This window comes from Ammospiza caudacuta, chromosome 31, assembly GCF_027887145.1.
Source record: "Ammospiza caudacuta isolate bAmmCau1 chromosome 31, bAmmCau1.pri, whole genome shotgun sequence".
Classification (NCBI taxonomy): Eukaryota; Metazoa; Chordata; class Aves; order Passeriformes; family Passerellidae; genus Ammospiza; species Ammospiza caudacuta.
In genome coordinates, this window is record NC_080623.1 from 2899086 (window position 1) to 2914143 (window position 15058).

Below are 15058 nucleotides of genomic sequence, written 5' to 3' on the forward strand. Positions count from 1 at the left end.
GGTAAGGGAAAGGGGGTGGAAAGTCGGTTTGGGGGGGCACAGGCAACGTGTTGGGGCTGCGGGAACCCGGTAAAACCGGATCTTGGAGGGGTGTGGGGCTCCCGGTGCTCCGGGGAGTAGGGGGGAAACATACCGGAGGGGTACACTGAGGTCCCGGTGAGGCGGGGGTCTCGGGTTGGATACACCGGTATCCCGGCAGTCCTCGGGTGTCAGTGCGTAGAAGGGGGAGGTGAGAAACCGCTGGTGGCGCCACGGGAACCGCCTCGTGGTGCGGGACCGGCCGAAACCGGAGCCCCTCACGGCGTGAGGGGAAAGCGCGGGCACCCCCTCAGCGGGCGGGGCGTGGCCTGTCCACGAGGAGGGCGTGTCCTCTCTTAGCCCCGCCCCTTAACGTCCCTCCCTGCTTTGGAACGCTCGCACCACCAACGGCTCCCCCCCGCGGCCGCCCACCCGACGCTTGACGTCATCGCGCCGCCGCGCTGCGTGCGCACGCCGCGTCCCCCGCGCGGGCGCAGAGCCGCCATGGAGGCCTCGGCGGGCGGCGGCGGCGCCGGGCCCGGGCGGCGCTGGTACTTCAGCCGCGAGCAGCTGGAGCGGAGCCCATCCCGCCGCGCCGGCCTGGACCCCGACAAGGAGCTCTCGTACCGGCAGCAGGCGGCTAACCTGCTGCAGGACATGGGGCAGCGCCTCAACGTGTATCCGGCCGCGCTAGGCCGCGCTAGGCCGCGGGTGGGAGCGGGGCGGGGCGGGGAGAACCGGGAGGGAGTGAGGGGAGAGCCGGGAGTCGGTACCGGGAGAGGCGGGAGGGCGTGCGGGGAGAGCTGAGTGTTGTGGGGATCGAGGGGAGCCCGGTTCCAGCTCGGTGCTGGGTGTCAGGAAGGCCTCGGCCGCTCTCGGGGCGGGGAGAGCCGGGCCCGGGGAGAGACGGGAGTCGGTACGGAGAGAGCCGGAAGGGAGTGAGGAGAGAGCCGGGAGTCGGTACCGGGAGAGCGGGGAGAGCTGAGTGTTGTGGGGATCGAGGGAAGCCCGGTTCCAGCTCGGTGCTGTGGTGTCGGGAAGGCCCGGGCGGTTCTCGGGGCGGGGAGAGCCGGTAGTCGGTACGAGGAGAGCCGGGAGGGCGTGAGGAGAGAGCTGAGTGTTGTGAGCATCGAGGAGAGCCCGGTTCTAGCTCGGTGCTGCGGTGTCGGGAAGGCCGGGGCGGGGAGAGCCGGGACCGGCGGGACCCGGGCGGGAGTGAGGAGAGAGCCGGAGTCGGTACCGGGAGAGCGGGGAGAGCTGAGTGTTGTGGGGTTCGGGGGGAGCCCGGTTCTAGCTCGGTGCTGGTGTATCGGGAAGGCCCCGGCGGCTCTCGGGGCGGGGAGAGCCGGGAGTCGGTACCGGGAGAGCGGGGAGAGCTGAATGTTGTGGAGATCGAGGCGAGCCCGGTCCCGGCTCGGTGCTGCGGTGTCGGGAAGGCCCGGGCGGCTCTCGGCGAGGGCAAAGCCGCTTTTCCCGTTTTTGGCTCGGCAGATCGCGTTTGGGGCGCGGGGAAAGCTGTGCTGGAGTGTTGGAGAGGTTTGGGAAGGCTCAGGAAGAGGGGAGAGCTTGGAAAGGGAGCTCGGGTGCGCCGAGCCCAGTTTGGGATCCAGGAGGTTTTGGGAAGGGAAAACACAACCGGAGAGGGAGCAGGGACAGCCGAGCCCCTTTGGAGACCGCGGAAATTCCTTTCCAGGAGCAGGGAAAGCTGCGCTGGTGACTCGGGGAGAGCCGAGCCCGTTTTGGGATTGAGGAAATCCGGTTGGAGGAGTGGGAAAAGCTGTACTGGGATGTTGGGAAAGTCAGCCCATGAGTGCCAGGGAAAGCTGAGCTTGTTTGAGGATGAAGGAGATCCTAAAAAGGGTTTTGGGAGCAGGGAGAGCTCTCTTGGGGTGTTGGGAGCTGGGATTGAGGAAATCTGGTTAGAAGAGTGGGAAAAGCTGTACTGGGGTGTTGGGAAAGTCAGCCCATGAGTGACTGGGAAAGCTGAACTTATTTTAGGACAAAGTAATTCCTAAAATGGGTTTGGGGAGCAGGGAGAGTTGTGCCTGTTTGGGATGGAGGAAACCTCATTTTGGGAGCAGGGAGAGCTCTCCTGGAGTTTTGGGAGCTGGGGTTGAGGAAATCTGGTTAGAGGAGTGGGAAAAGCTGTACTGGGATGTTGTAGAAGCTCAACCCACGAGTGACTGGGAAAGCTGAGTTTGTTTGAACATGCCAAGAACATCCCAAAAAGGATTTTGGGAGCAGGGAGAGCTGTGCCTGTTTGGGATGGAGGAGACCCCATTTTGGGAGCAGGGAGAGCTCTCCTGGGGTGTTGGGAAGGCTCAGTTTGGTTATGGGGAGCACTGAGCCCGTTTTGGGATTGAGGAAATCCGGTTGGAGGAGTGGGAAAAGCTGTATTGGGATGTTGGGAAAGTCAGCCCATGAGTGACTGGGAAAGCTGAGCTTGTTTGAGGACCAAGAAGATCCCAAAAAGAATTTTGGGAGCAGGGAGAGCTCTCTTGGGGTGTTGGTTATGGGGAGCACTGAGCCTGTTTTGGGGTTCAGGAAAGCTGTGTTAGGATGCAGGGAAGTGCCCTGGGAATGAGGGGAGGCTGTCCCATCTTGCTGTTGGTGTGTGGGGTCTGTTCCAGGGGCTCCCCTGGGTGTTTTGGGGGTCTCTGTGCTTTTCCTTAACCCCATTGCCAGCTCCCAGCTCACCATCAACACAGCCATCGTGTACATGCATCGCTTCTACATGGTGCAGTCCTTCACCCAGTTCCACAGGAATGTGAGTGCTGGGGTTTGGGGGGTGCTGGGAACCCCCAAATCCACTCCTGGGGAGGGGAACCCACCTTGGGAGGAGCTTTGGGAAGGCAAAGGGACCCTTTTGTCCCTCCTGTTGGTGGCCAGATCTGAACAGCCTTAATTCCCTGCAGGAATATTTTAGAATCCACCTGGTTTATTTATTTTCATCTTCAATTTAGTGACTTTTTAAGCAAACAGAGCATTTTCCTCCACAGTCAGTGGTGCCAGCAGCTCTTTTCCTGGCAGCCAAGGTGGAGGAGCAGCCAAGGAAGCTGGAGCACGTCATCAAGGTGGCACATGCCTGTCTGCACCCCCAGGAGCCTCTGCTGGACACCAAGAGTGAGGTGAGGGTGGGGAGGAAGGCTTGGGATGTGCTGGGAGAGCTGCAGGAGTGGGGATGGCATTGGAATCTTGGGGTTCCTCCACCTTGCTGAGGTGCTCAGGGGCAGCTTCTCCATCCAAGAGAGATTTGGGTTTCCCCCATCTGTGCAAAGCTTTTTTTTCTCTTCTGCTGCACATCTGGATCCAGGTGTGCTGTGTGCCAGTGTCTGCAGGAGGAGCTTCACTCTGGGAGAATGTCCCAGCACTTGTTTAATTGGGTTAAAAATATTGCTGGTCCCTCATCTCTCCTGGAGCTGAGCAGTGAGTCCTGCTGGAAGGGGCAGCTTTTTCCATGGAAATTGCCAGAAAATTAAAAAAAAAAAAAAAGCAGGAAAAGCTGATTCCTGCACTGCTCCTGTGGGGGATCAGCACCCAAACACTCTGATCCCTCTTTCTTAGAATCTCCAGATGTTTTGGGTTGCAAGGACCTTAAATCCCATCCCATTCCACCCACTTGCCACAAGCAGGGACATTTTCCAATATTTCATTTTGCTCTGAGCTCCATCCAGCCTTGCCCTGAACACTTGCAGGGAATCTCTTCCAGTCCCCCCATGCAGGGAAATTCCCATTTTTTTCTTGGAGAGAAGGGTGTTAGGAATGTGCAGGATTGTTCAGGAAATTCCCATTTTTGCCTTTCAGAGAAGGGTGTTAGGAATGTGCAGGGATAAGGAACATTTTAAACCTTGTGCAGGTTAAAAACCTTCCTGATCCCTCATCTCTCCAGCCAGCCCCTTTTAGCTGGAGCTGAGCAGTGACTCCTGCAGGAAGGGGCAGCTTTTTCCATGGAAATTTACAGAAAATTTAAAGCAAAAAAGGCAGGAAAAGCTGATTTTTTTCATTTTCCATCTTGCTCTGAGCTCCATCCAGCCTGGCCTTGAACACTTGCAGGGAATCTCTTCCAGTCCCCCCACGGAGGGAAATTCCAATTTTTGCCTTGCAGAGAAGGGTGTTAGGAATGTGCAGGATTAATCAGTGCCTCTCCATGAGTAACCTGCCTGTCCTCTCAACCCCAGGCTTACCTGCAGCAAGCCCAAGACCTGGTCATTCTAGAGAGCATAATCCTACAGACCCTGGGTAAGTTCCTCAGAGCGGCCGGACCGACCCCAGAGCCAGGAGAATTCCACAACAAAACCTGTTTTTAACATCAATTTTTCAGGTGAAACCTGTGCCAGGCTCGTTGCTGAGAGATTTAAGTGTGGTTTGTCACTTTTTTTTTTTTTTTTTTTCCCTAAAAAAATCAGGATTTGTGCTGTTTGGACACTGTTTTTTTGTCCTGGGTTGTGCTTTCCAGCTCAATTATAGAATGATGGAATGGTTTGGGTTTGAGGGGACTTTAAAGAACATCCAATTCCAGGCCATAATACTCCAGTTCTGTTGCAGGAAGCAGTTTGTACTGAGAAATGTCTTTAAAAATGGGTTAAAACTGAATATTTTGATTAAAGAATTAAATGGGGGGAAAATCTCCAGAACTCAACAAACCAGGAGGAGTTTCTGGGTGTAGGATTGTGACTGGTGGAGCTGGTGTCCTGTTTCTTTATCAAATGTACTGTTCAAAGTGGTGTTCACTAACAAATATTCTGTTTCAGAGGCAGTTTTTAGGTAGATTTTCCCTCCAAAAGAGCAGAATTTGTTATTCCTGACTGGACTCAGAGCAGACTCCGTGTCCCTCCATCAGTTGGGGCAGAGGTGCCGTGAGCCACAAACCTGTGGCTAAACCCAGCCCAATTCTGCAGCCTCTCAATTCTCCAGGGATCTACTAAAACCCCCAAATTCTCCCAGAACATTCTGCAGATCTGCTGTGCACATGGACCAGTTGGAATTCTTTTTTTTTTTCCCTTTTTCAAACAGAATTCCCGAAGTGAGGAGGAAGCAGGAGCCAGGATTAAACTCAGTTGTCCTCAATGCTTTAGGCCCATTCAAAGGGAAAACAAATCTGCTTCCTCTCAGCTTTTTGGGTGAGAGAAATCCCTTGGAGCAGATGCCATTGTGTTTGCCTTCCTCCCAGCTGCTTCAAGAGGCTTTTGTCTTGCTATTTTTAAAATTCTTTAATGGTTGTTTTGTTTTCAGTGAGGCCTTTCAGAAGCTGGGAGGTCTGGCAGCAGCAGAAACTTTCTGAGTTTGTAGCTGGACAAATTTGAGGCTTCTGGATACAGGAAAAAATGGGTTCCTCTATTCCTGCAGGGCTGTGGGAGGGAAGGGATGCAGGAAAACACAAATCCAGGTTCTGATGGATCTTTGTCTGTGTCCTTCCAGGCTTTGAGATCACCATTGACCATCCTCACACCCATGTGGTGAAGTGCACCCAGCTTGTCCGAGGTGAGAGGGAATTGGGAGGGAAATAGGGGGAAATTTCCAGCTGGGATTGCTTCAGAGCTTCCCAGAACCTGGAGTGGCTTGGGTTGGGAGGGCAAGGACAATTCCTACTTCTCTTGGTTGTTCCAGCTTGGCCTTGAACACTTCTAGAGATGGGGCAGCCACAGCTTCTCTGGGCACTCAGGGCCTTCCCACCCTCACAGGGATTTCTTCCCAGTTTCCCATTTTATTTTTATCTTTTCCAAGTGAAAAACCATTCCCCCTTTTCCTGTCACTCCAGAGTCCCACTTCAGCTCTATTGGAACCTGAAGGGCGCAACAGGGTCACCCCAGAGCCTTTTCCAGGCTGGAAATTCCCAATTCTCCCAGGAAAATTGATCTATCCCTCTGATTCTCAACGGGATCTCTCACAGGGAGGGATTTCTTCCCAAATTCCCATTTTATCTTTATCTTTTCCAAGTGAAAAACCATTCCTGCCATTCAGAGTCCCACTTCAGCTCTCTTGGAACATGAAAAGCCACAACAGGGTCACCCCAGAGCCTTGTCCAGGCTGAAAATTCCCAATTTTCCCAGATTTTCTTCCCAGGAGAGCTGCTCCATCCCTCTGATTCTCAAAAAAATCCTTCACAGGGAGGGATTTCTTCCCAATTTCCCATTTTATTTTCCCTTTTCTAAGTGAAAAACCATTCCTGCCACTCCAGAGTCCCACTTCAGCTCTATTGGAACCTGAAAAGCCACAACAGGGTCACCCCAGAGCCTTTTCCAGGCTGAAAATTCCCAATTTTCCCAGGTTTTCTTCCCAGGAGAGCTGATCCATCCCTCTGATTCTCAAAGGGATCCCTCAGAGGGAGGGATTTATTTCCAATTTCCCATCTTATTCTCACATTTTCCAAGTGAAAAACCATTCCTGCCACTCCAGAGTCTCACTTCAGCTCTCTTGGAACCTGAAAAGCCACAACAGGGTCACCCCAGAGCTGAAAATTCCCAATTTTCCCAGATTTTCCTCCCAGGAGAGCTGCTCCATCCCTCTGATTCTCAAAATAAAGGCATTTTTAGATGATTCAGGCATTTTTAGATGGTTTTTAGACTCTTCTGAACCACACAAAGCTCTCAGTGAGCAGCAATTCCCCAAATCCTTGTGGCTGTGGCCTGGTCAATCTGTGGGTGGCCCATGGTTCTTGCACTAAAAAAACCCATGAAAATTATGCAAATAACACCCTGATTGTTCTTATTTTTATTTTTTTTTTCTTGCAGCCAGCAAGGACTTGGCACAAACTTCCTATTTCATGGCTACAAACAGGTTATTATTTTATAATTTTATAATTGGTTGATCATTTATCTTGCTGCTCCAGAGGCATTGCTCAGCTGGGAATCCCACAGGAAGAGCCTTAAGGAAAGGTTCCAACCATTTTTCCTGCCAGCTGCTGGGTAAAATGAGCTGGAAAATAAGGCAGATGGGATAATCAGGAGCTTCACTGCTTATTTAATAGGAATTTAGATGTGAAATTTTGCAAAAAAAACCCCAAACAAATCAAAAAGATTGAGGGGGAAATGAGTATATAAATTTTTTCTTGCTTATTCCTGGGTGTTGGAGAGTTTTCACTCAAGAAGGTGCTGTGGAAATTGGCCACAAATGTGGTTTGTATCCCAAAAAAAAGGCTGATCTGGGGCATAAATGAAGAAAAAATCAAGCACAAATTTTTTGTATGGGTTGTTTTACCCCTGAGTTTTCACTGGAAAGAAAAATCACTCCTAAGTTCTTATTTTGGGTTGTTTGGTCCCTAAATTTTCCCTGGAAAGGAAAATCATCCTTAAGTTCTTATTTGTCCTTCAGTTTTCCCTGGAAATGAAAATCAGCCCCAGATTCTTTCTCTGCTTTGTTTTGTCCCTAAATTTTCACTGCCAGCTTGATGCCAGGATTTTATTAGGATTATTACTAAATTTAATTATTAATTAAATTTTAATTTAATTAATTATTGATTAAATTAATAAATAAAATTATTACTTTTATTAGGATTATTTCTAAATTTAATTTCCTGGATTATCATCTCCAGACAAATAATGGAGTTCATGTTTGGAACAGCCATGAAAAACCCTGAATTTTTAGGAAATTACAGAGGGAAAAGTGGTTTAGGTGCCAACACAGGTGAAACTGTAGGGCTGGAGATTCCAACCTAAATTTTCACTGCCAGCCTGATGGCAGCACTTTTGTTGAGATTATTTCTAAATTTAATTTCCTGGATTATCATCTCCAGACAAATAATGGAGTTCATGTTTGGAACAGCCATGAAAAACACAGAATTTTTAGGAAATTACAGAGGGAAAAGTGGTTTAGGTGCCAGCACAGGTGAAGCTGTAGGGCTGGAGATTCCAACCTAAATTTTCACTGCCAGCCTGATGCCAGCACTTTAATTAGGATTATTTCCAAATTGAATTTATCATCTTCAGGCAAATGGAGTTTGTGTTTGGAACAGACATGTAAAACACAGAATTTTTAGGAAATTCAGGGAAAAGTGGTTTAGGTGCCAACACAGGTGAAGCTGCAGGGCTGGAGATTCCTCCAAGCTCTGTCTGGGAATGTGATTTCCCTTTTCCACCTGGGAGGTGTTTCCTGCTCACCTTCAGTGTTTGTTGAAGATGTTTTGTGCTCCAAAGGGCACCCTGTGCATTTCCACCCTCAGGAATGTGCTGGTGCTGATATTTGGGTAAACACAGCCCTAAAACCTGGTTTATCCCTGCAGCCAGAATTTCAAAGCCATGGGATTAGGAGTTAAGGCTGTAATTGAGGGAAATCCAGGCAGAAAGTGTGAGAAGAGCTTTGGTTTTACCTGAGAAAACCAGTTCTGGCATGAACTTGAATTAATCCCTTTGGTTTCATTCTGGCAGGGTTAAGTCTCTTTGTTGTCCTTGAATTTCTCTCTCCCAAGGTTCTGAATTTCTCTGGATAAACCCAGAATCCATAAAACGTGAGGATTTTTGGTTGTAGATGCCAAACTTCAACTTCTCCACTTTTCACTGATGGAAAAGGTGGTGAGATGGTGGCAGAATCCCCAAAAGGCCCATCCAGGAGTGGGCAAATCCCACATTCAAGATTTGGTTTCTGTGTTTCCTTAAGCTCTGGTGTCCTCATAATCCCTCAGTTCTGGTCCTGGTGCTGCCCACACACTCCCAGCACTCATGGCCATGTGGAAAATTAATTTATTAATGAAAATATTTCATAGATCACCTGGCTCAGGTTCTCTTCAGCATCAGGTGTATTCCTAAAAATCCTTTGAGAAGGAACAGACCCTTCCTAAAGCTGCTCCTTGGGTGCCATCTGGGAGTTGTGCTTGGAATTTTTCTCCCCAAAGCAGAGGTGGGGCTAGCAGGACTGACTTTTGTCCTTGGAGATCCCAAATTTTCTGTAGCAAAACAGGGATCAACAAGGAAACCAATGGAGGAGATGCCAAATTTTTCTGTAGCAAACCAAGAATGACCAGAGATGGAGAAAATTCCAACTTTCCTGTAGCAAAACAGGGATGAGCAAAAAAATCAGACAAATTTCTCTTCATGAGCAGAGCTGGGGCTGGTGCCCAGTGACTTTTGCCCCTTGGAGAGGAATCCCAAATTTCCTGCATGAAAAGAGGGATAAACAGGGAAATTGATGGAAGAGATCCCAAATTTCCTGCATCAAAACAGGGATAAACAGGGAAATTGGTGGAGGAGATCCCAAATTTCCTGCACCAAAACAGGGAAATTGATGGAGGAGATCCCAAATTTCCTGTAGCAAAACAGGGATGAGCAAAAAATCAGACAAATTTCTCTTCATGAGCAGAGCTGGGGCTGGTGCCCAGTGATTTTTCCCCTTTGGAGGGGAATGCCAAATTTCCTGTATCAAAAGAGGGAAATTGGTGGAGGAGATCCCAAATTTCCTGTAGTAAAACAAGGATGAGTTTCTCCTCAGAGCAGAGGTTGGTTGGGGTGACCTCAGCGCTGATTTTCTTTCTTTTGGAGGAGATCCCAAATTTCTTGTAACAAAATGGGGATGAGCAAAAAAACCAGACAAATTTCTCTTCATGAGCAGAGGTGGGGCTGGTCCCCAGTGATTTTTCCGCTTTGGAGGGGAATGCCAAATTTCCTGTATCAAAAGAGGGAAATTGGTGGAGGACATCCCAAATTTCCTGTAGCAAAAGAGGGAAATTGGTGGAAGAGATCCCAAATTTCCTGTAGTAAAACAAGGATGAGTTTCTCCTCAGAGCAGAGGTTGGTTGGGGTGACCTCAGCGCTGATTTTCTTTCTTTTGGAGGAGATTCCAAATTTCTTTCATGAAAAGACAGATGAACAGGGAAATTGATGGAGGAGATCCCAAATTTCCTGCATCAAAAGAGGAATAAACAGGCAGACTGGTGGAGGAGATCCCAAATTTCCTGCATTAAAACAAGGATGAGATTCTCCTCAGAGCAGAGGTTGGTTGAGTGACCTCAGCACTGACTTTCTTTCTTTTGGAGGAGATCCCAAATTTCCTGTAACAAAATGGGGATGAGCAAAAAAACCAGACAAATTTCTCTTCATGAGCAGAGGTGGGGCTGGTCCCCAGTGATTTTTCCCCTTTGGAGGGGAATGCCAAATTTCCTGTATCAAAAGAGGGAAATTGGTGGAAGAGATCCCAAATTTCCTGTAGTAAAACAAGGATGAGTTTCTCCTCAGAGCAGAGGTTGGTTGGGGTGACCTCAGCGCTGATTTTCTTTCTTTTGGAGGAGAGTCCAAATTTCTTTCATGAAAAGACAGATGAACAGGGAAATTGGTGGAGGAGATCCCAAATTTCCTGCATCAAAAGAGGGATAAACAGGGAAACTGGTGGATATCCCGAATTTCCTGTAACAAAACAGGGATATGTTTCTCCTCAGAGCAGAGGTTGGTGGGGTGACCTCAGAGGTCGGTGGGGTGACTGATTTTCTTTCTTTTGGAGGAGATCCCAAATTTCCTGTAGTAAAACAGGGAAATTGGTGGAGGAGATCCCAAATTTCCTGCATCAGAACAAGGATGAGTTTCTCTGCAGATCCCCAGTGACTTTCCCCTCTCAGAAAATCTCCCAAATTACCTCTACACAAAACCTGGTGGAGAGAAGCAGAACCCAAACTCCCTGTTTGAAAACAAGCCCAACCAAGCTGTGCTGGAGCAGGATGGAGCTGCCTGTGCCCCAGGGTCCTTCTGGGGTGCTCCAAAGGGCCGCATTCCCCCCAAAATCCCGCGTGGATCTGCAGCTCAGGCGTGGGAGTTGATGGATTTTTGTTTTCTCTCCCGGTGACGTCAGCCTGCACCTGACCACCTTCAGCCTGCAGTACACCCCTCCCGTTGTGGCCTGCGTCTGTATCCACCTGGCCTGTAAGTGGTCCAACTGGGAGATCCCAGTCTCCACGGACGGCAAGCACTGGTGGGAGTACGTTGATGGCACTGTAACTCTGGAGCTCTTAGATGGTAAGTTTGGGAGAGAGGTGTTGTTTTTTTTTTTCCTCCCCACTGCAAAAGGCAGCTTAAAAAAAAAAAAGATTTTGGCATCGTTGGTCCAGGGTCTGATGGTTCCAGCATCACCTCATGGGCTCTCCAGGAGTTTCAGGGCTTGGTGAGGTTTTCCAGCAGCAGCAGCTTCTGTAGCACCACAGAGAAATGAGTTTGAACGGGTCAGATTGTCAGGATGTCCCTCCTGGCGCAGCTCCATCCCACCAGTAGCTCCATGTGGCAGATGAGGGGGTTTGTCCTGCTGGACTGAGGCTGTTCTGACCCTCCTGCTTGGCTTTGTGTCTCCTCTGCAGAACTGACTCATGAATTCCTGCAGATCCTTGAGAAAACTCCCAGCCGGCTGAAACGGATCCGGAACTGGCGGGTAAGAACCTCGGCCAGAGGACAGCAAGGGAGGGAGCTGTGTGTGGGATTGGGATACTGTGGGTGATACTTGTGGTGCTGAAGTTCATCTGTTGTGATTTAACTTGTACAGAAATTGTGTGTGGAATTGGGATACTGTGTGTGATGCTCGTGGTGCTCATCTGTTGTGATAGAACTTGTACAGAAATTGTGTGTGGAATTTGTATACTGGGTGATGCTTGTAGTGCTTGAGTTCATCTGTTGTGATTTGTACAGAAATTGTGTGTGGAATTGGGACACTGTGTGTGGTGCTGAAGTTCATCAGTTGTGATTTAACTTGTACAGAAATTGTGTGTGGAATTGCGACACTGTGTGTGATGCTTGTGGTGCTCGAGTTTATCTGTTTTGAATTAACCTGTACAGAAATTGTGTGTGGAATTGGGATATTGTGTGTGGTGCTCGAGTTTATCTGTTGTGATTTAACTTGTACAGAAATTGTGTGTGGAATTGGGATACTGTGTGTGGTGCTGAAGTTCATCTGTTGTGATTTAACTTGTACAGAACTTTGGTTTTCCAGCTGCATTAGCAGCTCTGCTTCCAGGGGTTGGGAATTTTTCCACAAGGAGGGATGGGAGCAGAGTGGATCTGTCTGTAAAGAAGACCTTGCACTGTCCTGCTGAGCTGCTTGGATTACACCAACTCCATCAACACCCCTGAGTAAACACCCACTGATCTGTTTAATTCCAGGCCTCTCAAGCAGCCAGGAAATCCAAAACCGACGACCACGGCGATGACGAGAACCTGTCGGAGCAGACAATCCTCAACATGATCTCCAGGAACAACAGCTCGGACATGAACATCGCCGGCCTCATGAGCATGTCCACATCCTCCACGGCCGGAGCAGGGCCGGCTCTCCCGGCCTCCACCGATTCCCCCGGGGAGCCGAGCGCCGCCGACCCATCCCAGGCCGATCATTGGCACCCCCTGGCCAAGCTGGACATCCACAGGACTAACGAGGCTACATCAGGCACTGAGCACCAGCAGCAGGATGGTGCTGCTGCCTACCCCAAGCAGAGCACCAAGAACGCGCCCTCGGCCAAGGTGTCCCTCAAGGAATACCGGGCCAAGCACGCCGAGGAATTGGCGGCGCAGAAGCGCCAGCTGGAAAATATGGAGGCAAACGTGCGCTCCCAATACGCCTACGCCGCTCAAAACCTCCTGGTGCAGCAGCAGAGGGAGAGGGAAGGGCAGCAGGACAGCAACCCGTCCCCAATCGTCCTGAAAATCCCCAGCACGGGGCAGGAGAACCCAGGCAGCGCCGACAAGGGTGACAAAGCTCTCAAGATGAGGATCCCGGCGGTGGCGGGAGGCGGGGAGAGGCCCATCCCCTCCAAGCAGGAGGATATCAAGATGCGGCTCAAAGTGCCGGCTCCCGGAGACAGACACAGCTCTGCAGATGAGAGCAGCGGCAAGAGCAGGGAGTACAAAGAGAAGCACAAGGGCCACTCATCCAACCACCACCACCACCACCACAACCACCACTCGCACAAACACTTGCACGCCCAGCTCGGCGCCGGCCCCAGCACCGCGCCCAAGCGCCCGGGGGACTCCAGACACGGCGCCCAAGCTGGCGCTGCCGCCGCCCCCCACAAGGGCTACGGGCCCCTGGCACCCACCCGCAAAAGACCCCTGCCCGAGGAGCCCCCTGCCTTGCCCCACGAGCACCAGCCCAAGGTGGGCAAAGTCTCCAAAGGGCCCGGAGTGCCGTTCCCGTATGCCCACCTGGCCGGGGCTGCCCATCTGGCCGGGCACAGCTCGGATTTAGCGCAGCCCAGCAAAGCTCGGGGCGCTCACAAATCGGACAAGGGGCCCTCGGGGGCCAACGGGCACAACGTCAGCCAGGCCAGTGACTATCAGGACACGGTGAACATGCTGCACTCGCTGCTGAGCGCTCAGGGCATGCAGCCCACGCAGCCCCCAGCCTTCGAATTCCACTCGTACGAGCTCCTGAACCCCCGGGCTTCCAGCGGCTCCAGAGCTGCCAGCAACACGGACAAGCCCCGACCGCCCCCTCTGCCCTCGGAACCGCCCCCTCCGCTGCCTCCCCTCCCCAAATAACCCCTCCCCCTTTTTACTACTGAGTCCAGAGCCCGAGCCCGAACCCTGCGGGGCTTTTCTAAGGGCTTTTTGATCTCCACTGCCTCACGAAGAACTTATTTTATTATATTATAACTTTTATTATTGATATTTAGTTGTTAAAAGCTGTGAAAGGATAAGGAACCCTTTCTCTATTCCTCCCTTTTTCCCCCATAGGCTCCCAGTTAGTGTTGGGCTTTGACCCCCCCATCTGGGGAACATGGGGGATATTTAAAATATGTCACAGAAAATTTAAGATGTTTTACAAATAATTTAAGCATTAACTTATATCTCAGTGGTTTGGTTCCTTTTAATTTCGAGGGGCTGTGGCAGAGCCTGGGGGGACTTTTGGGGCAGGTTCCATTTGAGGCATTGGTGTTGAGTTTTTGAGGTGATGGAGGGATGGGAGCTGGGTTGTGTTTCCTTGCCCCTGCACCTGTTCTGCTTTGAGATTCTGTCTCCATCCCTTGCTCCCTTCCTGCAGATCCCTGGATTTCCTCTGGAAAAATCCAGGATTCCCACTGGGATCTGGGGTGAGAAAGTGCCAGGCTGGTCCTGTAGGCACCATGCCCGGGGCAGCCCTTCAGGGAATCAATTGGCACAAGGCTGTGCCCAGCTGAGCTGGAAGCAGCTCCTCCTGAAACCTCAGCCCAGGGCCAGGGGACCTGCCAGGGTTTGGGTTGAATATTTGAGGAAAAAAGCCCTATTTCCTTTTTTAGACTTGACTTTTCTGACCTTCAATAAATGGGTGGTCTCTGGATGCTTTTGGGAAACTCTTGTTCCACGTCGAGCTTGATTTTAGGAGAAACTGCTGCTACCAAACCCCCTCCAAGGATCTGGGCACCGATTTGGTCCAGTTTTGGGACCAATTCTTGGATTTCAGGCCCATCCCTTGCTTCCCTTCCCAATTTTGGAGCCCCTCTTGGAGGCGGCTCCTCCCGGGATGTCGTGGCTCTGTCGGTTCATGGCAGGCTCGGGAAACCGGGAGGGCACCGAGTGATGCCGGGGGTGCCCAGGGTGGTACTGTGGGACCGAGCCCAGAGCATCTCCTGACCCGGAGCCAAAACCCGGTCCCGCCTCGTTCCCCCTCTCCACCCCCGGTTTTGGGGCCGGTGTCCTGGCCCAGTATGCGTCCCTGTCGTGGCCCGGGACCCCCCTCTCCCCCGGTGTCCTGGCTCGGGATCCGCCCCGGTCCTGTCCCGGGACCCCCACCCCGGTGTCCTGGCTCGAGACCCCCCCTCTCCCCCGGTATCCTGGCTCGGGATCTGCCCCAGTCCTGTCCCGGGACCCCCTCTCCCCCGGGACCCGCCCCAGCCCTGTCCCGGGACCCCCGTCCCGGTGTCCTGGCCCGGGACCCCCACTTCCCCTGGGACCCGCCCCAGTCCTGGCCCGGGACCCCGCTCTCCCCTGGGTCCTGTCCCGGGATTCGCCCCGGTCCCGTCCCACTCCCGCTGCCCCCACGTGTCGCGTTCCCGCCGCGCCGCCCCCACGTGACCCTAGGAAGGCGTGGTCTCTCCCAGAGTGAGTGACGGCGAGCTGAGCCAATCACGCGCGAGAACGCCCCCGTGCTCGCCGCTGATTGGCGG

General features: G+C 51.7%; 1 protein-coding gene across 2 annotated transcripts; it reads left to right on the forward strand.

Moving 5' to 3' along the window:
- The first annotated feature begins 522 nt into the window (after window positions 1-522).
- On the forward strand, window positions 523-14229 carry CCNT1 (cyclin T1). 2 transcript variants are annotated; one of them, XM_058822050.1, is made up of 9 exons: window positions 523-695; window positions 2704-2785; window positions 3018-3146; window positions 4197-4257; window positions 5437-5499; window positions 6750-6795; window positions 10789-10952; window positions 11288-11358; window positions 12084-14229. In XM_058822050.1, exons 1-9 carry the CDS (start codon window positions 523-525, stop codon window positions 13452-13454), a joined length of 2160 nt encoding a protein of 719 aa, XP_058678033.1. In that variant the 3' UTR covers window positions 13455-14229. The 2 variants fall into 2 exon arrangements, with proteins under 2 accessions (XP_058678033.1, XP_058678034.1); XM_058822051.1 differs by lacking the exons at window positions 523-695; window positions 2704-2785; window positions 4197-4257 and having other exon boundaries at window positions 3033-3146.
- The last annotated feature ends 829 nt before the right edge of the window (window positions 14230-15058 follow it).